The sequence below is a fragment of the Lontra canadensis genome, unplaced genomic scaffold (genome assembly GCF_010015895.1).
Source record: "Lontra canadensis isolate GAN:19392208 unplaced genomic scaffold, GSC_riverotter_1.0 scaffold9, whole genome shotgun sequence".
Lineage (NCBI taxonomy): Eukaryota > Metazoa > Chordata > Mammalia > Carnivora > Mustelidae > Lontra > Lontra canadensis.
In genome coordinates, this window is record NW_022631003.1 from 15533713 (window position 1) to 15560773 (window position 27061).

General features: G+C 37.4%; 1 protein-coding gene across 3 annotated transcripts in view; it reads right to left on the reverse strand.

Moving 5' to 3' along the window:
• Window positions 1-20741, reverse strand: part of LEMD3 (LEM domain containing 3) — a 77068-nt gene extending 56327 nt beyond the window's left edge. For all 3 annotated transcript variants that reach the window (XR_004382350.1, XR_004382351.1, XM_032854900.1), the window contains exon 1: window positions 19185-20741. Coding sequence is in view for 1 of the 3 variants with exons in the window: in XM_032854900.1 (XP_032710791.1) it covers window positions 19185-20709 (1525 nt within the window). In the remaining 2 variants the exon portion in view is untranslated. The remainder of the gene's footprint in view (window positions 1-19184) is intronic.
• Window positions 20742-27061: the final 6320 nt, after the last annotated feature.

A 27061-nucleotide genomic window follows, 5' to 3' on the forward strand; every position in this document is an offset into this window, starting at 1 on the left:
GAGGTAACTTCCACCACTATTTTAAAGCAGGTATTACTTCCACTTTTATGGACAGAAAAATAGATGCATGATAAGGTTAGGTGCTTCCTGGCAGGAAACACAGTTTTAAAAGCTGGGATCTAAACCTACATCTGACTCCAAAGCCTACATTCTTTTCATTATATAAAAAACAACTACACAAAAGAAAATATTTGTTCTATTTAGTTTAAGGAAAGCATTCTCCTCTAGAACTTTCTCTAGATATGGAATTATTAAATTTCAATCTCCTTATGATGTAATGCATGAAAAATGTCCAAAATGAGGATAAGGAGAAGACACTGCTGTTGGAGAATACACTGTTATCTCTTAGCTACGCAAAATTCTTCAAAACCAAGCTCTCTAACTGTAGTCCAGGAAAAGATTTTCCATGATCTATCAAAGTATAAAGTGACCCACGACCAGCAGGGACAGCATTAGTCACTCTCCTCTCTGCTGCCACAGCACTTTCTTCATAAGACTACTATAAAACTTATCAGAAGGCATCAGTTTAAAAAAAAAAGTCATAATTTTCTGACTTAGAACTACATCTAAACAACAATTTGGCTTCATCTTTCAACAAGATATTCATAGACACACATCAAGTGCCTATTATGTGCCAGACAGAGATTAGTTAGTTTCAGGAGATTAAAAATAAAAATATATAAGCCCTGTCCTCTGGGCTGGAGAGCAGTAGCTGTAGACATGCACTTTCAAAGTCAGTCTCTCATAATTTTAAAACTCTATGACCTTAAGGCTGGTTTTAGTCTTTGGAAACTTCAAGTCATCTCGACACAGTGAAATTCAACTACCTAAATGACCAATTATCTCTGAGTTGCACCCTTTTGTAAACAGACATTCAAGTTCTCAAATCCCATATTCTAGCTTTAGTGGCTTAAACAGAGCATAATTATATGTGAAGAAATGGGGAGTAGGGGACAAATGTTTCCAACAGCTGCAGAACACTGCACCTGTGTGTGCAGCAAACTCTTCTGCATTTCACCATCAGCCAAACTGATCTAAAAATGGACAGGGTAAACAAGGCAGCACATTCTTTTGCAACATAGCCCATTGCCCATTTGTTCTCCGAAAGTTCTCCAATTGTTTCATAGCTCTATTAAATAAACAGTCATTCTAAAATACAGGAACAGTTAATGTCAAGTATCCTTAATAAATTACTCTAAATACTGATATTATATCAGCAAGCAAAACAAGTTTTGACAAAAACTGGCTACTATGAAACTTGCCTAAGGTAAACTCTTGTACTACCCCCTTGCTCTCCTCATAAATAACCTTTCCATTTTTACCCACCTATCTATCTGGATTTACAGACCTAGATGGGGATAACAAGTGAAGGAAGGAAGGAGAGCAAAACCTCAAAAGCTTCTCCACTTCTCAGATCCTATAGGAATCTCAACTTTTCACTTGCCCTGTTTTAAGAAAGGCAACAATGTGTGCTGCTTCCAACAAAGCTATTGTTAATGAATAACAGAACATACATCATGATTTTATAAAATCAAAGGGGCTTTAAATGTGGATTTGATAGTACTAATAAAATAAAAACTGAAATAATGTGTCCAAGAAAATAAAAGACCAAAACCTATAATTAACTCGACAATAGCCTTATTATTTGTTTGGTTCTTATTCTACATCTCTGTATTATAAAGAACAATTACGGTCTCCTTCAACCTTGTCATCACTTGAAAATCTCACATTTGCTCACCATGAAAATGAAGACTGCATGGGGCAGATAACAGACTGTAATTGAGATTTCTGTCTTTATCCACGCACCAATTTCATATTATAATTGTATCCCAAGTTTGGGATTTCTATAACAAAAGCCATAAGAAAGACTTCTAACCATAGACTGCTCAGCAAGTATTTATAGAGCATATTCTATAGACTATGCTATGAGAACACAGTGCTTAAGGACTAGTGGAGATAAACGAGCAGCTATGATATATAACATAATCAATACCACCTTAGAGTTTAGTATCAAGCACTTCAGGAATTCAGAAAGGGATAAGTAATTTCTGCTTAAAATACTTTCAAGCCTTAAAAACAAATCGAGAGTAATAAAATGGAATGAACTACTGGAAAATGCAACAATGATGAACCACAAAAATATGCTGAGTGAAAAAAGCCTCACAAAAGTGTATTCTACAAATCACTTACATGAAGTTTTAGAACCAAAACGAATCTATGGTGAAAAAATCAGAACAGTGATAAGAGTATTGATATGGGATGAGGAAACTTTTGGAGGTGAAGGTTACATCTGTAGGGATTTAAGTTGCACAGCTGGATGCATCTGTCAAAACTCACTGGACAGCAAAGATTGGTACATCTGATTGCAAATAAGTTTTACAGAAAAAAAACCTCTCACTCTAGTTAACCATATGCATGACATATGTAAAGGTTAAGTATCCTAATGTTTTCAATTTAATCTGAAGTATATTTTTTAAAAAGACAGAATGAAGAATGGACAGAGTGATAGATAAGATATATAATAAAGCAAATACAAAAAAAATTAACTGTAGAGTTTAGGTGTGGGTATATGAGTGCTCATAGCACAATTCTCTCAATTTCTTATTTCAAATTTTTCATTATAAAATGCTGGGGGAGAGAAAGTATTTAAACAATATTTGTTGATGCTGCAAACATCCTAACAGAGAACTGGTAAAAGATCACTTCAGTACCTAGAATACATTCGGTAAAAACCCTAACTTTAAATAATGTATAAGAAAAAACATTTTCTTCGTTCCAATTCAATCTAAATTCTTAACAAATCAAAAACTTGAAAATCTCCTCTTCTTCTGCAAAAAAACTAAAAATGTTACTGTAACATAAGGGTTTTTTGTTTTGGGTTGGTGTTTTGTTTTGTTTTTTGGTTTTGCTTTGTTTCAGAGAGACCTGGCTGATATAGTCTTGTTTTTCAAAATTCATATAATTCACATTTACAACTAAGATTTTAAGTTATCTTTTTTACTAAAATGATGTCAGAAACTTGGCACACAGAAAAACAGCCATAGGAGCTGGTGTCTAGTAAAAATAAATGCTTCATAAATATTCAAAATTATTTTCTAATATGCTTCACTATTGGGTTGGAGGTAATTCACTGACAAGTGATTTTAAGACTGACACATTATTTACCTAAAAAAATGTATTACCAAATTTGAAAGCTAGATGACTAGCAAATCAAGAAAATATCAAAATACTTCACATTTAAGAGACTTCAATGCTAGTCTGTCCCTTCACAAAATAAACTCTGATATCTTAATGAAGAATCTGTAACTCGAGATTTCAAAGAATTACCGATTACTAAATCTAATAATAATAACTAAAATTAAAATTCCCACTAAAAAAAAAAGTTTAATCCAAGAGATGACTTTTACAGTTCAAGAAAATTCCAAAAGTTACTCTAGAACAAAAAAGAAAGTTAATAATCAATCTTTCCCCACCCCAACACACACACACACACACACACCCCCCTAAGTCTTAATGGCTCAAAACTTCAGAGGGAAACAGGCTGCTGTCTCCATCGAACTTTGTCTGCTAAAGACACTCCTGTAGTTTACCAATGTTGGGAGGAAAGTACCGTAACACACTCAAATAACACAAAGCAATATATCTACTTAAATTACAGGAGCTTCATCCTACTATACTGCACAAGGTCCAAAAGTCTGAGTGATCTGCTTTTTCAGTACTTTCACAGATCTCTTCTTTAAAACCATTTTGCACATATGCCAATTAAAGAATTATGCTGCTGCATGGTGACAAGTGAATAGAAAAATAAAAGCATGTCAACCCACAAAGGTTAGATACAAACCTATAAATAATACCAAGCATCTGTGTAACAGATAACTTGGCACCCAAACGAATTTATGCTAATGCAATACTGTAATTTATTAAACATGGTGACAGCTCACTGTATTAAGAGATTTTAAACATTAACTGTTACACACTAGAGACGGTCTCTGACACTTCCTCAAGGTTTACACTGCCAAGAATAAAGTGGAATTGTATTATAACAAGGTCTGCTCTGAAAGAATATTGCTAAATGAGAATCTGGAGAATCTGGAGATCTGTGATACACTGTACAACCTACCTCCAGCGCAATGCAATAAAGCAAGAGGCATTTCTCATACAATTAAACACAAGAGGTCTTCTCTTCTACGGAGTAACACTCTCAATCACAATGCACTGTGTTTAACATTGTAAATGACTAGAGATAGTTAATTTTGTACCACACAAGGACAATAGGCAGATTTAAAAAAAAAACTGGAGAAAAGCTACACTGCAATGATAAGGTGAACAGTACTAAAAATATATATATATGAGTTCTCAGTCCATTCTAAGGGGGGAGAAGAAGTATAGCTCTGTTAAAAGGGAAAAGGGCATTATATGTATAAACAAAGCAAAAAGATTGAAGTATGATACAAACAAACATATAAACTGAATTTGGAGCTTAAAAGGAAATCCTCATCATTGGCTTTATAACTAATGTGCTTAAAAATCTCATCTTGACTTCTAGCTTTGGAAAAAAACAACAGAAATGAAAAGTCACTGGGGAAATAGAGTATTTAAGTATGTCATCATTAGGTCAAAACGAAAACCACCGCATGAAAGAAAATGTAAGCAGTTACGACAAAATGTGGTAAACTAGGCTAAATAGGACTTTTTGTGTTGTTGGTTATAACATACAGAACGTTAAAAATAAAACTCATGCTTCCACATGAACACAATGGACAGAAAGTACAACATACACTGGATCATACCAAATTTTCACCTAACATCTAACTTCTTAAATGAATAAAAAGTATCTCTTCACACTGCAAGGCAGTGGAGTCAAATGAGAAAAGAAAAAAAAAAAAAAATCACTGCACCAAGGAACATTTAGCTAGTCCCAACATTTATGACTTGTGATCTTGGGCATTCTAGGAACCTAATATAAAATGGGATGTTTTGTGAATAAGCATACAGATACTGAGGGAGTGGGAGGGAGATTAATAAATCTTAGCTTTTTCTTCTTTTTTCAATCCTAACATAAAATAAAAAATAAACAGTATTCAGTTTATAAAATATCACAGTATGCCACTGCTCTGTTCCTCATTTGTTTCTGCCCTGGAACTAGTGGGAAAAAAAGGACAGAATTCTTATAAAATCTGTGAGTTACAAAGAGACGAAATGGAAGACCCCTGAAGGCAAAGCTCCCTACCGAAAATTTTTATAATGCCCGAATTTCTTACTAATTGCCAAAATTTGCACTTATCAGGGATAGAATCTGAGTTAATGAAATCTTATACTGAAAGCACCAACACCTTGAGAAGAAGACTTTTTACCAGTTAAGTTAGCCAGTCAGTCATTTGAACATAACTGATCCCCTGACATTTATTATGAATGACTTAAAAACAAATGCTAAAATATAACCAGTGTATTTTCCTGACAGCATGCTTTAAAAGCAATGCTTCTCCATCTCTGAAGAAAAAGGACTTCTTCATTTTTATTGACATTCAGATTCCCACAATAGTATTTTTAATATTCACTTACGAAGAAAAAAAATGACAAAATGCTACCATGAATAATTTTTTGTATTCTAACCACAGCAACATTGATATACAGCTGCAAACAATACACAATACGAGAAAACCAAATCATCTATCAGGTCCTCAAACACTTTATAAGAGGTATAACTCCCAAATGTTCTCAGCCCATAAGTTAAGAACTACTGACATAAATTCTAAGTGAGAAATGTAGGCAACCCAACTACTATACATATAAAGATGAAGGATGATTTAGAGGTGGAGCCAAGCTCTGATTTCATACTGCCTCAATCCTCACTAAAGATAATCACATTTATCAAATTTTATCAAAAAGTCATGTGATTTTTATTACGAGAATTCTACAATATTGTAAATTTAATCAGATAGTTTTCCCTAACATTTGGCTAAAGTAGCTGAATTAAGGAAATAAAAGAAGTTGAAATTTGATAAAGGAGAGGGTATACAAAAGGGAAATGCAGTAGAGTACAATGGTTAGAGGATGAGCTTTCAAAACATACTGGTAGGGTTTAACCAACAACATAATTCAATTAACTCCCCTCTCTGACCTATAACCTCAGACAAAGTGATTAACCTAATCCTCCATTAGAGTCCTCATTCATAAAACATTAAAAATGCTTAAGAAGACTAAATGTTTACATTTGCCAAGCACCCAGTAAATGGACCTACTCTTTTATGCAGAGTGAAATAAGTCACAAAAGACAAACACTGTATGATCTCACTTATATGTGGAATCTAAAAAAAAACAAACTCATAGGTACAGAGAACATACTGGTGGTTGCCAGAGACAGGGATGGGGTGGAGGGTGCCTGAGTGACTCAACTGGTTAACCATCCCACTCTTGATTTCAGCTCAGGTCATGATCTCAGCTCAAAGTTGTGAGATCAGAGCGCTGGGTGTGGAGCCAGCTTGCTTAAGATTCTTTCCCCCTCTTTCTCTGCCCCTCCCCCTCCCTCTCTTATAAAGAAAAAATAGGTAAAGGTGGTCAAAAGGTACAAACTTCCGGTTATAAGAAGCATAAGTACTGGGGATATAATGTACAGCATGGTGACTATTGTTAATTTCACTGTACTGTGTATTTGAAAACTGTCAAAATAGTAGATCCTAAAGCTTCTCATCACAAGAAGAAAAACTATGTGAGGTGATGGATGTTAACTAAATTTATTGTGATAACCATTTTGTGATATATACATATCAAATCATTACGTTATACAACTAAAACTAATACATAATGTTATATTTACATGTCGATTATCTCTCAATTTAAAAAAAAAAGATTTGAAGTATTGAGTACTTGGATGTTTGGCCAAGACTATAGCAAAACAAGAGGAAGCTAGGCCAGTATAAGAAGAATTAAAAGATGAAAAAGTATGAGAAATGGTGGAGAGGATGCAGCGAAAGGGGAACCCTCCTACACTGTTGGTGGGAATGCAAGCTGGTGCACACTCTGGAAAACAGTATGGACTTTCCTCAAGAAGGTAAAAAGAGAGTTACCCTACAATCCAGCAATTGCACTACTAAGTATTTATCCCAAAAATACATATGTAGTGATCTGAAGGGGTACCCGTGCCCCAATGTTTATAGCAGCAATGTCCACAATAGCCAAACTAGGGAAAGAGCCCAGATGTCCATCGACAGATGAACGGATAAAGATGTGGTATATATATACAATGGAATATTATGCAGTCATCAAAACCCCCAAAATCTTGCCATTTGCAACAACATGGAGAGAACTAGAGGCTGTTATGCTAAAGGAAATAAGTCAACCAGAGAAAAACAATTGTATGATTTCACTCATACATGGAATTTAAGAAACAAAACAGAATCATGGGGGAAGGGAGGGAAAAATAAAACAAAATCAGAGAGGGAGACAAACCATAGGAGACTCTTAATCATAGGAATTTATTAAGGAATTTATATTTATATATTAGGAATATATATATTAAGGAATTTATATATATATTATATTTATATATTATATATTATATTTATATATTAGGAATTTATAACCCCCTCAAATTAAGGGGGTTGCAAATTAAGGGTTGCAGGAGGGGGGAGGGGGAGGGGTGGTGGGATAACTAACTGGGTGATGGACATTCAGGAGGGCACATGATGTAATGCCTTATGTATTACATAAGACTGATGAATCACTGAACTTTACCTCTGAAACTAATAATACGCTACATGTTAACTGAATTCAATTTTTTTTAAAAAAGGAGTAAGTGTAAGAAAACATAAAAAGTCAAAAAATAAATTTGCTTCCTCACCCAACTCCCACAGAAAATGAGCCACAGTGCTAAGGACCCAAAAGTTAAACCAATACTGTATCAGTACTAAAAAAAGACACAAATTTTAAATAGGCTTCTATGGGCTAGCTTAAAAAACAGTATGTAAACATTTCCAAGTTCAAACAACTATTTTACACATGATCTGGAAGACAACCCATTCAAAAATTAAGGACTGCCCATTTTTTTCCTTTTGGAAGTAAACAGCTTGACTTTGTGAGCAAACGTTCTCTAGTAATCAGAATGTAGTTCAAAGAATTTATTCAGATTCATTAAGGAGATATTCTTAAGTGTAAATCTACCATAAAATAGCACCTTGTAAAAGAACCGAGATAGTTTTTACAATTGAAAGAGCATGATGAATAAGAGCATCCCAAAATCTTTCTCAAAAGGCAAGATACTGAAATCCTTAAAATTTTTCGTATTGGCCAACAAAAGCTTTATTAGTCATTCTGTTTTCATTTTTCTAAATAGGAGCTAACTTTCCCCTTATCTCTTGGGACAGTCATGGGACAGAACCAAAAGGCCCTCCCTCCCTCCTACATGTCTAGTCTGAAGAGCTATACAAAGCAGTTTACAACAGGAAATAGTCAGAAGAATATAAAGGAATATTCCCAATAAGAAATGAGTGAGAATTTAGGGGACATCACTTCTGCTTTAAGCTAAGAAGTCCTTTATGCCACTTTATACCATCAAACATGGCCATTTATCCAGGGCAGGTAGGTGAGAGATTTAGTTCTGCCACTGTTCTGTTATTTCTAATTCACTGTAGTGACTTATGATTTAAATACTCCATATTTGTACTATATTTCTATTAGACTGCTCTGGTCTAAACAAATCACATCTTTGATATAGTTTCAAATGGGAAATGGGATGAAAATTTCATTATGTACTTCATATCAATGATATAGGAGACTGAGATCCTAATGCACTTTAAATTCCTGATAACTTAAGTAGCATAATTTTAACATCCTGCTTATCAAATCCATTTTATTATTCTATGCCCCCCAATCTCTCGATTACCACCATTCAGTCTATTGCCTATTCACAGGGACACACCTTATCTTCCCACTTCTGCAGTAATAGTGTCCATGGCATCTTACAAACTGGCTGAAAAACATGTGAAAGGTCATCCTTCTCTACCAGCTGCACACATTGTCTGTTCTACAGATAATGTTAACAGAAGCTGACTCTAAAGACCTATCCACATTCCCAAGAAATTTCTTCGGTCTCAAATTCACTACTGTATTTTGGATTAAAGCAACATATTTCATCTCTGACTCTCCTATCAGCAAATCAACTTTCTAATGGTCAACAAGAGTAAAATCTCATTTCAAATTGTGCTTCATTGCCTATTAAATTAACATAACTGTAAAAATAAGAATATTCCTTTTCAGCACCCAGAAATAAAGCACTAATTAGGTAATATAAAAAGATGACTCCTTTTATCTCCTCAGACAGCTTGAGAGTAAGCTTGAAAGATACTGACAAGGATTATAAATTTAATGGACTCTTCTATTACTTATTAACATCACTGACAGGACATGTCATACACGGTGCTGACCACGTGTTGTTTAAGTAGACTACTGTAACTGGGAAATTCTAAATTAATGTATTAAAAATACAGCTATGTATCACTTCAAATTTCTCCAAAGCACTTTTATAGACATTATCACCTTAGTTTCCTACAAAGGTCATTGGTTAGAAGTTGATTTTATTATCCCCTAATTTGACAGATGCAAAAGCCAAGGCCCAGAGGTTCCAAGTGACTTACCTGCCCAAATAAAGACAGTAGGTGAAAAAAGATGCATAAAAAAATCTACTGCCGCCTAGTGGTTAAGATTGTGGACCCTGAAGTCTGATCATGGGTTCAAATGGCTGGCTCCAAAACTTAATAGCTGTGGGATACTGGACAAGTCCCCTGTAACCATATTCCACCTACATTTCAGTTTTCTCAGATAATATTAGTAGCTCCCCTCATAAAAACTAAGATAAAATGCCCAAACATAGAAAGTTCTCAAATAAATGCTTTTATCATTGAAGGATTTAGAATTTGAAAGATGGAACATTTGGAGACATGTTTTAAAAACAAGACTTTTTGTCATAAGCATACGAATACTTCTAGAACATCTTGTACTATAATCATAAACACTTCATACTGATAACATTTTCATTTTTGGCAAATTCATTCTTCATGTCTCGTCCTTTTTTACTTTTTAAAATATTTCTAAAAATCTGTAAGAAATGGAACTATTTCATTTGTATAGCGTACACATTGTGGTAAACACATTGTGTTTACACACTGTGGTAAACTTTATTATAGGGCATACTCAAATTTGCAGAAATTAATTTTTCACGTTATGTCTTCTAAGTCACAATATGGTAACCAAATCTCAATTCTGGGGGCTATTTAGTACATAAATATTTTGGAGAAAGAAGAGAACGCCACGATGATGTGGGAGAAAGGGAGGCAGTTTATGTATCTTGGCAAAGAGTTTCACTCCTATAGTTCTAGAAAGTATATACTCAACTTCTGATATTATGTGGCACACAGTAGGTGCTCAATAAGTAATTTATAAGTGGGTGAATGGATGAATGAAGAGGATAAACTTAATTGTGCTTCAAGTAACTAAATCAAACAAGAAAGTGTCTGTGATATCATGGGGGAGGTACCCTTATAAACCTATAAAGTCATTAATTAGGTTGACCAATGATCTAAACCATAGCCCAGGGACTAGAAGAAACCATTATTCCAAGATTCGCCCTCCCCCTAATTAATTTCAATGATGTTCTCTATATGGAGGTTTAAAAAAGTGTATCTAGGTGAATTCCTACAGAGCTTCCTTTGTAAGTGTAAAGTGCTTTCAGGAATTAGAGACAATCAGCAAATTCCTTTTGTACATATACATATAAAAGGAGTCCCTAACTGCAAAACATTATTAATGTTCTGCTATGTGTTAAAATGCTCAATGCTCCTAAAGCATTTTTTTTCCTATTCATGTCACATTCAAGGCAGGAACCAATTGTTGGTGCATAGTTATCACTCAGTTCAGGACAGCTGAACTAAACTCTCACATAATTTTGCACCCAAGCCTTGTTTCTAAATGTTAGCTTGCCACTTGATATCATTTTCAGCAAAAAGCTGTGGCCATTGAGCAATAAATCTGCTACCCAGATTAAAAAAAAAAAAAAAAAAACATAGTATAATTTTAAATCTATACCTTTAGAACTAAAGAAAAAATTAAGACATCATAAAAGTAATACATTATGGCTTCCACATAATGGATCTGTTATCTTATTTTCAGACATTAGTATCTGTTAATATAAATTTTTATAATCCCGTTAAAAAGTTAATTTCTTTAGAAATAAATTTTCAAAGGAACGATGTCAAACATGTAAAATTTAACTACATCAAACAAGTATTAAAACCTAAACACTTTCTTCCTGGTCAACTCACTTAATAATTTTGACAATGTTGTTAATAAAAGATTATTAACTAAATCAAGATTTTTTTTAAAAATGAGGCTCAGGTTAAAGCATACATTATTAAAACAGCAAAGTCAAGGTTATTGTTCAACCGCACTGCTACTGGTTCAATTTAAAATCTTTCAAAAATAAAGTCTGAATATGGAAGTCAAAATCTAAAGTTATCAAACAATTAACTGTCATTAACAATTTCCACAATTAGTATGAGGCTGCATTCCCAAATTAAATGGTAGCTATTTTTAGTGCAAAGTAAATGTAAGATTAAAATAAAGATTATCATAATTTTCATAAAGAAATCACTATTACTTATTTACCACACTTATAGAAGGAGATTTCCAATACTTGAAGGTATACTTCATTTTTAAACTACTTAAAAACTAGATTAAATCTCTCTCTACACTGATGTTATAAATCTCTTCGCAGTAAGGTTCCTTTTACTTATGTAAAATATTTTTCAGAGGTAAAGTTAACATAAAATAATTAATCAGCAATAAGAGGCTAGTTTTAAAACTTTACAACTCTACTGAGGAATCATGAAAATATCTGATTTTTAAAAGTACCCCTGAAATTACAGAACGGATCATTTCCACTGAAAGAAATATAAGCATAGAAAAAACATGTATGAATTTTTTTTTTAAAGAAGCAAAAAATGGGAGAACAAACATACAAAAGATCTTTACATCTTAAAAATGGAACAATGGAAAAACATAAGTTTTAAAGTGGTATTGTAAAATCAGAAGACTACCAGTTTTAGACAGCAAATCTTTCCTTTTTGGGGGGGGTCTTTCTCGGACTTTTTAAAATTTATTTTTTATTATTATTAACATATAATATATTGTTTCAGCGGTACCGGTCTGTGATTCGTTAGTCTCACATAATTCACATGCTCACAACACACACCCTCACCAATGTCCATCACCCAGCCCTACCCATTCCTTCCCACCCCCTCCACTTCAGCAACCCTCAGTTTGTTTCATGAGAGTAAGAGTCTCTTACGGCTTCTCTTCCAAAAATTAGAAAGGGTGTCACGCTTATAGTTTTACATATTATTTATTATAGTTTGCATATTAGAGCAGATTGGCCCACTCATGTATCAGTGAATTAATCTAAAACCTTAAGTAAGGATAGTCTCACATGATTCCTAATTGTCACCTGAGTACAAATTTGTACCTCATTGTCCTAAAGTTGTTAGATTTCATAGATTATTCCTGGCATTTCTAGGATTTCATGCATTAATCTTCTTCACCCACCCATTTATCTTTCATAATTTTCTGGATAACAATTATGGTAGAGAACATATACACAGTCCTCATGTACAAAATGCCTCAAGAAGGCTGAGTAACAATTAAAATTGTCCAGCGCAGTACCTGGCACATAATGCTACCTAGGGTTAGCTGCTATTACTCTTATTACTTTGTGTCATGTATTGAGCCAAGTACTTTACATGCATCATTCCATTTAATTCTCACTTAATTCTATTTTACAGATGAGGATACTGAAGTTCACAGTGGTTCAGCAACTTGACTTTAACAGAAAAACAAGGGCCAATATTCAAACCCAGGTCTGCCTCCTTAATCCAAGCCCCGATATCTATGCCAATTTTCCTCAAACTGGGCTCTCTGGATATATCACGGGGAATTCACATGTTTTCGCTCTGATGACTTTTATTTTAAATTTTACTACAGATAATTTTCAAATGAAAGACATTTCCACAGAGTGTATTTTATTTAAATCATCAAACTGGGATATACAAACTTCTGGTGTTCCCAGGAATATTCTTCAAGTCCTAGAATATTTTTTTCCTTACAAAATAGTCAACTTCGAAAAACTTTAAATATAATGTTCAGCTCTCATTCCTCAAGAATGAGGGAAACAACTATTTTTTGAAATCCTTACGCCTACTTCATTATACACACCAAGTTTTAGACTAGCCACTTGTTCTAGTCTAATTACTTGGAAAAGAATATATTTTTTTAAAAAGCAACTACAGGGACGCCTGGGTGGTTCATTTGGTTAAGCATCTGCCTTCAGCTCAGGTCATGATCCCAGAGTCCTGGGATCAAGCCCCGCATCAGGCTCCCTGCTCAGTGGGAAGTCTGCCTCTCCCCCAGCTCATGCTCTCTCTCACTCTGTTCCTCTCTCTCAAATAAATAAAGTCTTTAAAAAAAAAAAAATCAACTTGATTACGCTAGTCCTCTGCTTAAAAACCTCCACGGATTCCCACTTTTCAACCTACAGAATCAAGTCCAAATTTGGAAACAGAGCTTCTGATCATTTGAGGTTGATCCAGTTCACACTGAACTCGCCCCTTTTACAAAAGGGTGGCACTTATCACCTAATACCTGATATACTTCTTAACCATTTTTGTGACTATTATTAGTGGAGTGGAGGCTTCTGCAAGAATGAGATTTCTTTTGCATCCTTCCCAGTACTAAGTATTGTTAGGTACTGAGTAGGTAATCAATTACTGAGTTGATGATGAGTTAATCAGTGCATATAAATTGAATATCTGATATGCGATCATTTTCAACAAATATTTATGAAGGAATGAACTTGTGCCAAGGATACTAATGTGACTTGGGTCTACTGAGCAATTCCCCTACACCAGGCTAACAACACGAAAAACTTTACATACATTACCTCACATAATACTGAAATACCTGAGGCAGGTATTATCATCCTCATTTTTTTAATATGAGAGAACTGAGTATCTTCTAGCAAAGTCATGGAACAGGTGTAAGAGAGAAATGAGATTCAAATCAGAGATGAATGTAAAGCCTGGGCCACTTACCAGTGTATTCAACTCCTCTTGTGGAACTATTTCCTCAAGGAACTGTAATCGAACTGGCACCACGGACGGACCCCATTATAATACTTTATAATAAATGCTGTGAAGGATGTATAAGATCCTGAGCAGAGTTTGAGTATACCCAAACTCCTGGGTAAAGAGTATGTGGAGTCAGAGAAAATATCCAGAGGTGGATACACTTTTAAGAATGAATAGCAGTTCAGACAGGCAACCTTCCCAAAGAAGGGAATAATGTGCGAAGGCATAAAGGCATGAAATTTTATGATATATTCAGTGAACACCAAGCAGTAACCAGAAAACTCCAATTTATCCAGAGAGTAAGTGGTAAGATGAACTGTTAGGAAATGAAGCTAGAAAAAGAAGGCATAGTCAGAACATAAACAGTTTAGCCAAAGAATTTAGATTTTATCCAATGAGTAAGAGAAAGAGAGTGTATTACTGCACTTATGTTTTAGAAATATTGCTCTGGCACTGAAAATGGATTGAAGAGCTACAGCCTAGAAGCAGGGACACCTGATAGAAGACTACTAAAGCAGATCAGGCAAAAGACTAACTCACAGCAACACTGATGGAAAGAAAAAGATTCAAAAGACCTATGGAGATAGAACTACAGGACTTAGTAACCAACTGGATTGAGGTTTTAAGTTTGGTAGGAGCATGAAGGGATGGAAGAGCTCTAGGTAAATTCAAAGTTCCTAGCTTGAGTCCTGGGTAGATGGAAGTGCTATTAACTAAAACGGAACAGAGCTGGGGAAAGAAGGCGAAAGGAAAGCCAATGAGTACAGAGGATGGGTACTTCTGGAACACCCAGAAGAAACTGTCCAATAAACAGAGCTAAGTCTAGAACTCAGAAGAGAACATTTAAGGCAAAAATATAAAATCAGGAGGTATTAGCCAGAAACTATACAAAAGGATAGAACCAAAGACAAGAAGAGTCCTAGAGACCACCAATATTTAAAACACAAGACAGACATGAGTAAAAGAAAACTGGGAGAGAGTAGTGATACAGAAGTCTGGATAGAGTTCCAGGAAGAAGAGAGTTACACTGAATTGAATGGATCAAAGAGGCAAAGCTAAGAACTTTAATGCCTCTCTTACATTTGGCAATTGAGTAACTTGTGCCTTGAAGAGGTTACAGAGTAATGGATGGTAAAGCTAAACTAAATGGGTTGAGTGAATGGCAGAAGCAGAAAGAGATACCAATCTTGGCTGAGAGGACAGTAACAGCTGGAGGAGAACACAGGGTTGAAGAACATTTTCAGGGTGGCAAAGATTTTAACATTTTTATAGAATGTTCTCATCCTTTCTAGGGACCAGGGGAGAGTAAGATTTTTAACTTATGCCTTGTATTTAAACTTGGTGTATAGAAAATTACTCATCATACAAGGTTAAGTGAAAAAATGAGTCGCAGGATAGGTGTAGTATAACATCACTTTAAAATAAAATTCTGACTCCTTTCTGTGGCTCTCAAGGCCTACAGGTCCTTTATGAACTGGCCCCCTGCCTACTTCTAACTTCTTCATATACCATTCTCCCTCATTCACTATACCCCAGCCACACCGGCCACTCTATTCTGATGCTCCAACTTGCCAAGCCGGATCTTGCTGGAGAGTTTTGCACTGGCTGTTACTTCTGCCTGGAGTGCCTTTCTCCCTGTCAATGGCTAGTTCCTTCAAGACATTCAGGTTTCAGTCCAAACGTCACCTTCTTGGAGAGGCCTGCTCACCTGTAATATTCCATATTCTTCTATCCCCGGCAAAGTTACTATCATTAATTGTGTTATCCACTATCGCTCTCTTAAATCCTTATTTGTTTACTTGTCCATCTCCCCTTCCCTCTCCCCACCCCCCGAACGCTTAAAATGGTGCTTAGCACAGAGCAGGTACTCTATGTATGTATTTACATGAAAAGCATTAAGAAAGTTTTGAGAGGTATTATCTGAACTTATTTATACCAGGGGTGAATGGGAGACTAGAAGGTAGAGGTATACAATACCTATTCATTTTTTGCTTCATAGATCTCTACCCAAAATTCCTACAAAAAGCATGCCTTTCCTAATTGGAAAACAATTTTTATTTAATGACCACATGAACCCAAGACAGTCAATCTATTCTGCATCTCCATTTTCTCTTGTTGGGTTGTCATGACCTGCTCTCACTGCAGGCTGATCCTTGAGTCATTTTGGTAGGACAGTACAAAGTTAGACTCTTAAACCTTGAAGCTAGAGAGAACTTAGGGTTCATCTACTCCAACCCCCTAGTTACACAGATTAGGAAGTAGAGACTCATAGAAATTTAACTAATAAAAGAAATCTAATTAATAAAACTAGGGTATTGGTAAAAAATGTTCAAAGACCAAATGATTTAAGAACTATTTAAAAGGCCAATCTGTTAGACGTTACCCATAACTTAAATGACAACTAATAAAAGCTTACTAAAGCTTACTCTCATAAATAACCTACAATCTTCTGGTAAAATTATTACTCAAAGCAAAACTATTTCTTTAAGCACACTATTTGACCAATGAACCCTATAGTTAAGCTCTGGTTAACCATTATACTATGACAAAGGATTCAGAATACATAAATATAGGGAGTGAAAGTTATTCACCGTTAGGTGTGCAGACTAACTGAATTAGCAGGCACGTCTTTCCACCAGAGTATTCAGTAAATCAAATATACAATACAGTTAAGGATTCATTACACTTTGATTCAAATTTCTGTATCAATGTCTACATTGTATTTTTAATGGAATTTAATAAAAATTAAATGCTGAATAAGAAATCCACTACTAAATATTTACAGAAATGACTTAACTATTTCTCTTAACATATATACCATAGTTTACCAGGAATACAACAAATTTTATCTAAACTTTGAATAATACCACTTTATGGTTATTTAATAAACTATCTCAAGTGATCCTTACAACAACCCCATAGACAGCAGAAATTATTACTCCTATTTAATATAGAAGAATGAGATTTCAGAGGTTAAGGAACTAAGTCATTTGGACAAGTCCTAGGACCCAGATCCTCTACCTCTTAGCCACTGTTGTTTCCATCACCCAAACTACGTTACTCTTACCATGTATTAAAAAATACAAAAAACACAATTTATTTCCTCCCACATTGGTGAAGGGGCTACTAAAACCCTAGCAGTCCTTTCCCTTTCTATTCCAACCAAAATTTTCGTACTTAAGAAAACAAAACTCACTCCTCTTAACAGTGAGTTGAAAGATGTGACAGTCACCTTAATCGAGAATTGTGCTCGTCAGTAATAATAGTGTCATTAATTTATGTGAAGTTTACTAGTTTAACTTCTAGTGTAACCTTATTTCTTGTTCTCCCAAATTACTTGAGACAGAACACAATGTATCACTCTTGCTCCTAGGGAGCAAGTTAAAGTGAATGCTGGGTTTCAGGCCTTTTCTTACTCCTCTAATTAAGCAACAGAGTAATAGACTATTCTTTGATGATCTTAGAAATGGCTATACCCTAGTCAAACGTTACACCATTCTAATTCCTACTCTTTATGTAAATCTGCTAACTGCACATTCACTATTTTGAAACAAAACAAACAAAAGTAAGGCTGATTTTATAAACACAAATCATAATAAAATGACTTCATGCTGGGTGAAAGGGTAGGACGTTTCAGGGGGAGTGGAGAGAGGGCCCTAACACTGAGAAATTTTATCTTCAGCAGTCCATCACACACTACATCTACTTTCTCTCTTTCAATCTGTGTAGGTATCATTCTAATCGATATCAGCATCATTTCACTGATAAGGAAAGGGAGGCTCAAACTCTTGCTCATTCCCCCTTGCTCAAGATACTCTAACCACTCTAACCTATAGGAACGCTCTTGCTCGACTCAAGACCTTTCTTGCAATTTCTGCCCAGAGTGCTCTGTCTCCCTACAATGCTGTCTCCTCCTGCTTCAGATCTTACCTCAAAGGGTAGCTACTCTCACTATCTCTCAAGCAGCATATACCAACTATCCCATCCTTATTTCCTTCACAGAACACAAAATGATCTGTACCTATCCTCGTGTAGTAGGACAGAAATACTCTGATTTATCACTGCTGTATCCTTCTATCCTACAGCACAGATGATGATGCCAGCTTAATGAATGAATGAACACACCACACCTGCCCACAGTGTTTTAGAGCAAGTAAATGCCAGGGCCTAAAAACCGGTATCAGATAAATGGTAAACCCCTGCCCTGCCCTGCGCTGACCTACCACTACTTTTTCAGGGGTATGAGGCAAGATGCTTTGGCCTGGGCAATACTTTTTTTTTTTTTTTTTCTATTCATTTGAGAAAGAGAAAGAGCGAGCACAAGCAGGGGGAGACAGAGAAGAAGTGAGAGGCATACCCCCTGCTGAGCTAGGAACCCGAACGAGTCCAGGACCCATCAAGGACCCGAGCCAAAGGCAGGCACCGAACCACGTGAGCCACCCAGGCGCCCCCTGGGCAATCAATTTTGAGCTGTGTCTTCCTACCTTCTATATTCGTTTAAAGAAAATATAGAAACCATAGAAAATACAGAACTACAGAACTTAATATTCCAAAATATTTAACTGCAATTTCAAGAGCTCTTACATTGCCTTTTAGAATCACAACTCAATTTGAAAAAACATCTATGATGTCCCATAACAATCAAAATACTCCAATATTGTTAAGTAACTGCCATCTGCACACAGTTATTTAAGGCTAAAAGGAAAATTTAAGTCACACACGTAAATGCATTTTACTAACAGACTTGTAATATTTTGCTCTTTTATATGATGTTTTGAATTCCCCAATGGATCATACAGAAAAATTTTAAAAGCAGGCATGGGATTATCGCTCTGATAATGGTACTAATGTTCTTTCTTAAAGACAACACTAATGCACCCGATCTGCTGCCCTGTCGCTATTAAAACATGTTCTTGCAGACAGAGTCACCTGGTGTAAAATGCCCAGGGTGGTTACAACAGACCCCTAGCAATACCCCCTTTGTTTCCTTACCCCACAGGGTTCAATACTTACTGCTGAGCCCTCCATCCTCGGATACTCCTGTCCCTCTCATTCCTAGGTAAGTCAGTCCCAATATTAGGAAAAATAAGCAGGCAGCAGTTAAGAGAAACATCGACAAGTAGTGGGCACTGAAACCCCCTGCAGGGGACACCTCCTCCCGTTTGAATTGCTGGAGAAGTTCCTCCTCGGGCTCGGAAAGCTTCGGTTTGTTGTATGTGTTCTTCAGATAGGTATGATTGGCGCCCGTATGATTGGAGTGATTGATCCTGAGTGAACTAGAGGCAGCCACCGACGCACCGGGAGGGAGGCTATTGGAAAAAATCCTGGGGGAGTCCGCACCGAAGGCCCCACTGCCGATATGATTATTGGTTTTAAGAAGGGAGCCTGTGGACGAATCCAAGGTTGAGTCCATGTCAGTCAGTGGCGGGGGCAGGAGAGGGGCCAGTTTCTTAGCGTTCACACGGTACCTAGGAATGGGGCTGGAGTCCAGCGGATCACACCCTCCTCCCTGCTCCGCCGCCGCCGCCGACTCTTCGAGGTTTCGGCTCCTGTCTAGACTCCCCGCAGCCGCCGCCCTGTCATTCATCTGGATGCCTCCCCCTCCCTGAACTGAGGTCTCCAGCCGGCCGCCGGCAGATTTAGCAGTCAGCGAAGAGAGAGGCTTACTGTGGCTCCGCCTGGGCCGATGCCGGGAAAGGGAGTCGTCCTTTAATACCTGTCTGCTGGAGGCCACGTCGTCGTCCTCCTCTTCCTCCGAGTCCGAATAGTTCTCCCGGCAGCTGTAGGGGAGAAGCCGGCTGCCGTTCACGGTCCGGCTCGCCCACAGCGGCTCCTCGGCCTCTGGGTCCCTGTCCTCTCCGTCTTCCCCCTCCTCCTCCTCGTCCTCCGCGGCTCCATCTCTCGCCGACGGGGTCTGCAACTCGGGAGCCGCCGGCCGCCTGGGCCCCCACCACGAGTGGGGCTTCCTGCGCTCGGCCGAGTTGCTGTTAGTCACCTCGCTGGCGGCCAGGGGCGCCGACAGCGGTTTGAGCCCGCGGTACTGGAGCGAAGCCCGATCTTTCCTCCCACCGCCGCCGCCGGCCTGGTCCCGGGGACTGGCCTCCACGTCCGACTCGTCCGAGCTGAAGCCCAGCAGCACTTTGCTGCCAGCCGTGGGGGCGGCCGAGGTGCCCCCGGGCCCTCCCAAGGAGCTCTCCGGGCCCGAGGCCGAGATTCGGCCCAGGCCCCCAGGAGTCCGCAAGTAGGAGAGATCGCCCGAGACTGGCCGGACCCCCAGCCCCTGGGCGGCCGCCGCCGGTCCCGCCGCCGCAACCGCGGCGGCTGCCGTGTTATTGTTATTACTGTTCCGCGTCTTGTTGCCGCGGCCCCCAGACCGGTGCTGCTGCTGCTCTTCCTCTCGAAGCTTCTTCAGCTTCTTGAGGTAGACCGGGCGGGTGCTCTCCGTCACTGGGCCAGGAGACAGGCCGTAACGGCGGAGCTGAGAGAAAAGCTCCTCATCCGAGAGCTGCTGAGGCGCCGAAGCCGCTGCCGCCGCCATTTTCTCTCCAGGGTGTTTTACAAGCTCCGCGCTACCGGAAGTGACGCGCCGCCCTAGACCCTGAACTAGACCGGGCTGCGTCGCCCTCCCAGCGCCACCGGCGCCTTGGCCAATGGGAGGCGCGGGAGGAGCTCACCTGAGCGGGAAAAGGCCACCTGAGCGGCGCGCGGCTCCCCAGGCGGAGAGTTTTTTTACTCTCTCACCTTAGGAGTGTCACCGCACTCGCCTTCTCCCGCTGTTCTCTGTCCTGCCCTTCCAAGTGCCCTTCCCTGGAGCTGCCTCTTCCTAAACCACACCTTGACCTCTTCCCAGGTTCCTGCCTCCAGACAGTAATAATTGAAAGGAAATCTGCCTTGAAGTTCAAGGCATTAGTTTTCTTGCCATCCAGTTCCCGAACCTAGAAAGATTAAAAGAAATCCTCACGGCCAGACTAGGTTAGCAATTTCCTTGAGTCCTGATTTCTTTTCACTTCGTCTTTCCGCTTGACTTACAAAAGAAAAAAAAAAAATTAAAAAAGCGAGTTTATCTCATTGCTCTTTTTGAGGAGCCTCTCCTCTATTACAAAGAAAGGAGAGAGTAAACCAGTCCCAGTACAATTTTCTTCCAGAGTAATGGCTAATCATTCTTTAGTTGGTTGTATCATTTTTTTCCCCTTTTAAAATCTCATAACCTTGATAGATGGTCATTTTTGTAACTGAAAGCATTTATCATTTGCGTCACTGTGTGACTGAAAAAAAGACAATGCTCCATCTCATTTCCCTCTTAGTACTTTTCCAACCTGTAGTTATTGTTAGTAATTTTTTATTTTTATTAGTTATTTAATTATTTCTTATCTTATTTGAACTGTAAGCTCCATGAGCAGAGAAACCTTGCTTCTAATATTAGCAACTTTATTCCTGTGATTCTTCATACTGGAAGTTCGATAAACATTTGTTGAACTAGTTAATGAATTGCAAAGCTAGGATAGTATGAGATGGTTGTTTTGACATGGGAAAAGTGGCAAGTGAGGAGAAGAAATCTGAACAGAAAATCTAAAACAAGAAACATTAAGATCTGGGTACACCTCCTCATTTAACCAGTAGGTAATGAATACCAGAGAGGTGAAGTTTGCCCAATTTGATAATGATCGCTTCTCTTTTCCTCAAAAGCTGGCAGAGCTGACATTTCTAGAGTACTTAATCCCTAGCACTTAACCTGGTAGCACCTAGCACACTACAGTAATTTTTCATCAAATGAGTTATTTTACCTTATTGCATTGTACACATCTGAACAGAAAGATATGTTAGTCAAAAGCACAGATACAAACTTTTCAACATTTTGATTCCAACAGCAGAGTAACACTCAGTAACCTGAAGTTTTTACCTCTGTTAGCAAAATCTGACTATCTCCTCAAAAAAAAAAAAAAAAAACCATTTATATGGAGGGGCACTCCTTCATAAGGAGAATTTAAAATTTAGAAATGTAAATGATTGTTAAGCACTTATAAGAGTGTTAGCCACAATAAATTTTATCCACTATGATAATAATGACCCAGAATTTATTGCCATAAGTGTCTGGGTGAGAAGTCAAAGCATTACAAATGTTCCAGACCTGAGTCTCAGTATAGCAGAGCAGTTAATCGGTGAGCTTTGGAGGTAAACAAAGCTGGATATGGACCCAGCTCTGTCTCTTGCTTTGATACCTAGTTCAATATTTGTTCCATACTCTGCTGGCTCTTCAGATAGGAGTCATAGGAGCTTGTTGGTTTGGCCTCTGATTTTCATAAACCTTTAAATATCTTCCTATAAGGATTGTCAGAATATTTATATTTCTACCTGTGACTTTGGGCAAGTTATTTAAGTTTTCTGAGCCTTAGTAGCTGTATAAACAAAAGAGGGATGATAGACATTCCTCAGAAGGCTGTTTTAAGGATTCAATGAGAATATGTCTGCATAATGCTTAACACCACACCTAAGCATACCATGTGTACTGAGTAAATGTTACCCAAGCATTGTGCACGTTTGGTAGTGTGGCTCCTGAAAACACCATGTAACTAATTAAAGAAAATGCCACTGCACAGACAAACAGAAATGGCGAAACTTTGCCCAAGGCATCTAATAATCACATTTAATAGTTAGTGAAGATGAAGGGCCTTGGTAACCGTAGTTTTTGGTCATTTCAGCCCCTGGAGGCAGCAACGAGGCTTGGAATGAACTAGGAACCAAACGTTGTAAGTCTAAGTTTTATGACTTAGGGCAAATCTTAGGCTTTCAGAACCTCAGTTTACTCTTTTCTAAAATGTTGCTAGTATTGTCTGCCCTCATTGGCCCACAATTAACATTCAACAAGTATTGGTTGAGAATGATGACTGAATACTCTGTGTGAAGTCTGTTGTTTACATGTTAGCTATTACAAGCCAGATAGTCATAGCAATGAAAACTACGTATCATATCAACTCCACATATACATGGTTTCATGTAGTCTACCAGAAACCTGTCCTCCCTGGAGATACTGAGGACACGACTTTTTTGCATGAAACTATTTGAGGTAATGATTACCCTTTGTTTGGGTATCTGAGTAGATTCATACTTTCTCAAGACAACCTTTACTACCTCAGCTTTGTCACTACTCACTTCCAATTCTCCTCATCTACCAGGGGATCTTCCTCCTGCTTCCAGACTGACTAACTTTGAAAGCACAAAACTATAAATTGGCACACTGCATGCACATACTTTACATGGAATGCAACCTCAAACTAGCTCTTGCTCCATAACTTCTAAAAATCTAACTAAGGGAAATATTTATGGTGAATTACAGAAGGATAGGCAGGTCCATTTCTTCTTCTAGATGTTTTTTATTTTATCTCTCTCTGTCTTATGCCATCTTAATTTTATCTCTGCCACTCATCAGAGACAATTGTAGCGAGAGCTGGATTACTAACACTTATACTCCCCCTCGTTTCCAGTAAAAATGCCTCTTACCATGTTCCCTTTCATAGTCATGACATCAACTGATCTTGAAGACCCTCTAAAGAAAGTGAAACCTGACCCTATATTCAAATAAAGATATTGCTAAGGATTTGTTTCCTTAAAGAATGTCCTTTGTGGTCTTATTATTAGAAATAGTTACACTTTTTTCATTTATTCTTGCTCTAGCAACTCATTTATTTTTTCTTTGGCTTTGTTTTATTTTTTATTGAGGTAAAATTCACATAAAATTAACCATTTAAAGGTATATAATTAGGGATACCTGACTGGCTCAGTCTGTAGAGCATACAGCTCTTAATTTCAGAGTTGTAAATTCTAGTCCCATGTTGGGTGCAGAGGTTACTTAAAAATAAAATCTTTAAAAAAATAAATAGGGTCACTTAGGTGGCTCAGTTGGTTAAGCATCTGCTTTGGCTCACGTCTAGGATCAAGCCCCTCATCAGCTCCCGGCTCAGTGTGGAGTCTGCTTCTCCCTCTCCCTCTGCTCCTCACCCCTGCTCACTCGCTCTCTCTTTCTCTCTCTCTCTCAAATAAGTAAATAAAAAATCTTTTAAAAAAAACTTTTAGAAAATAAACTAAAAATAAATAAAAACTAAAAGCACATAATTAGTGGTGCTTAGTACATTTACAATGTGTTACAAATGTCTAAAACTTTTCCATCACTTCCAAAGAAAACCTTATACCCATCAAGCAGACATTTCCTATTTCTCCCTCTCTCCAGGCCTGGCAACCACTAATCTACTTTCTGTCTCTATGGATTTAACTCTTCTGGATGTTTCATATAAACAGAATCATAGGACATGTGACCTTTTGTGTATGATCCCTTACACTTAGCATAATGTTTTCAAGTTTCATCCAGGATGTACCATGGATCAGTCCTCATTTCTTTTTATGGCTGAATAATATTTCATTGCATGGATATATCACATTTTATTTATCTATCGATCCATTGATAGACATTTTGGTTGTTTCCACCTTTTGGTTTTTGTGAGCAATTCTGCTGTGAGCACTGGTATACAGGTATCTGTTTGAATACTTGTTTTCAATTATTTTGAGTACATACCTAGGAATTTCAGATCAGATGGTAATTCAATGTTTAATTTTCTGAGGAGCCACAAAACTACTAATCTGCGTTTCACCTCGTGGATGAACACTGTTGTTTTGGTGACTAGCCGTGTTTTTCTCTTTGGGACAATAGTAAGGAAGTTCAGACTTAGGTCTGTGGCCCAGTCACAGCAATTGTTTGGGGCGCCATTGCCTCTATTTTACAAATTAATTCTGTTGCTGACTGCATTTACGTTTCCTAACTTTATATTTACATACTTCATTTTTTTAATGATTTTAATTTTATTTTATCTTCCTAATGTGATCTTCATTTTTAACTGCCTTTTAATTATTTGGGGGATACCATAAACTCCTCTGACAGTCCAGGGGGTAGGTTTTATTGGTTTTTATCTTTTACAGATAAAGAAATTCAGGTTAGAAAAGTTACTTGATTCCAGTCCCAAAGAGTCAGATGGAAAATTGAAACTGGTAACTTCAGAATCCAAACTCCATGTTCTTTCCACTACAACAAGCCACCCCTTGAAGACCTTTTTTAAATCATACAGTAATATATATAAAAATAAACTTCATTGCCTCTTTTCTTACTCACTGTAAAGAGGAAGTCTGTAATGGGGTGAGGAAGAGGACAAAAGCTTTTATAATTAACCTATTTCTTAGCTTTGTTGCCACATGCAGCAACTAGAAAGAAAACTCAGAAATAAAAAACTGATTATATCACTTAGCTTTTTAGCAGATCAAAGAAGTAACACAATATTATAGTGATGTTATCACTTAACTTCTCTTAAAGTGCCTCAAGGATGTGTTCACAAGTTTTGATCTACAAAGTTCCTGATGTTTATTTTTCTTTTTAATTGCTTAACTTTTATTCAACACTAACACTGCTTCTAAGGAGGACGCCAGAATAAACAGGCTGAAAATACAACACGGTATTGAGAAATGTTGGACAAAGTCCTTATCCTATGTTCCTGTGAGAATTAGCCAAGAAAATTATGTAGCAAGAGCATCTATTTTATTTTTCTGTATATAACTCAAACAGGTGAAGAATGGGCATATGATCTGAGTCAACAACATATGTGTGATTGGTAATTACATTCTACCCTATGCAAGAAGATGAATTTCTAAGTCCTGTACTAGAAGTCATGGAGAGCATTTCACATTAACACATGATGGACAAGCATCTCACAGTTAGGAGATTTGAGTTTTATTCCCAGTTCTGCAATTCATCAACTGTAGTAAGAGTTTATATTTTTATATCGCCTCATAGTCCACAGAAATTTTTCATTATCTCATTTGATCTTTACACCAGCTGTAATAAGCAAGCAATATTATCTTTGTTCTGTGAATGAGAAAACTAAGGCTCAAGAAAGTCTGATCATTTTTTCTTCCTGAAAGCTAATAAGGACTGAAATCCAAAATCACTCCTAGGTTGTCAGGCCTTAAGTTCACTGTTCTCCCTAGCCCACCATGGTGCCTCACTAATAGAAGATTCTACTGCACAGAATGAGTCATTTAACCTTTTCTCTTCTAGTGTCTTCCTCTCTAAAATGAGGAAATAAGAATGCTTGACCATTAAGATCTCTTACAAACCTGAAACTTCCTAAAAGCATTTTCTTATAGTATATATTTTTGTACCTTTTACAGAGTTATTTATATACTTGCCTCATTTCTCCCTCTATGTTCTTGGAGATAAGGATCTGTGTCTGATTGAAATGTACACCCTCCCAACTCCTAGCTTATTCCTGAATGTGTCAAATGAATAGTCAAGTAATGCCACATGTCACAAGACGGCATTAGGAAGATTTCAGGGTAATACACAAAGAAGAAGTACATTAGGGATAGGACTCCTGTAGGATTACTTAGAATAAGAGAGAAACAGCATGAAGTTTAAGGAATATACCTGCAAAGAGGCTCGTGGGCCAGGCTTCTAGAGATTGGGTTTCCTTAAGCAGCAAAAGGCACTTTAATACCAATTTTTTTCCTGTCCCACATCATAGGAGTAAGATCTGAACACAGAGAACCAAGAGATCTGAACACATCCAGTTTATGGTTACCCATTCTTTTAAAAAACAACTCTTTCTTCAATGTTGTTTTATTTGTTAAAAGATAACTTTGTATGAAACAGGAATAGACAATCATCAGGTTTGTTCAACAGACTTTGGTTCATGTGTCCTTTGATGTTTCTTATCTGTTCTTTCCAGAAGGTTAAGCATGGACAGAGAGGAGAGCAGGGGGAAAGTGATACTATAGTGTTTGTTGCTGGGATAGAAAGCTTCCTCTTCCATCACTCATGGCCAAGACTCACTCCTGACCTCTGCTGCTTG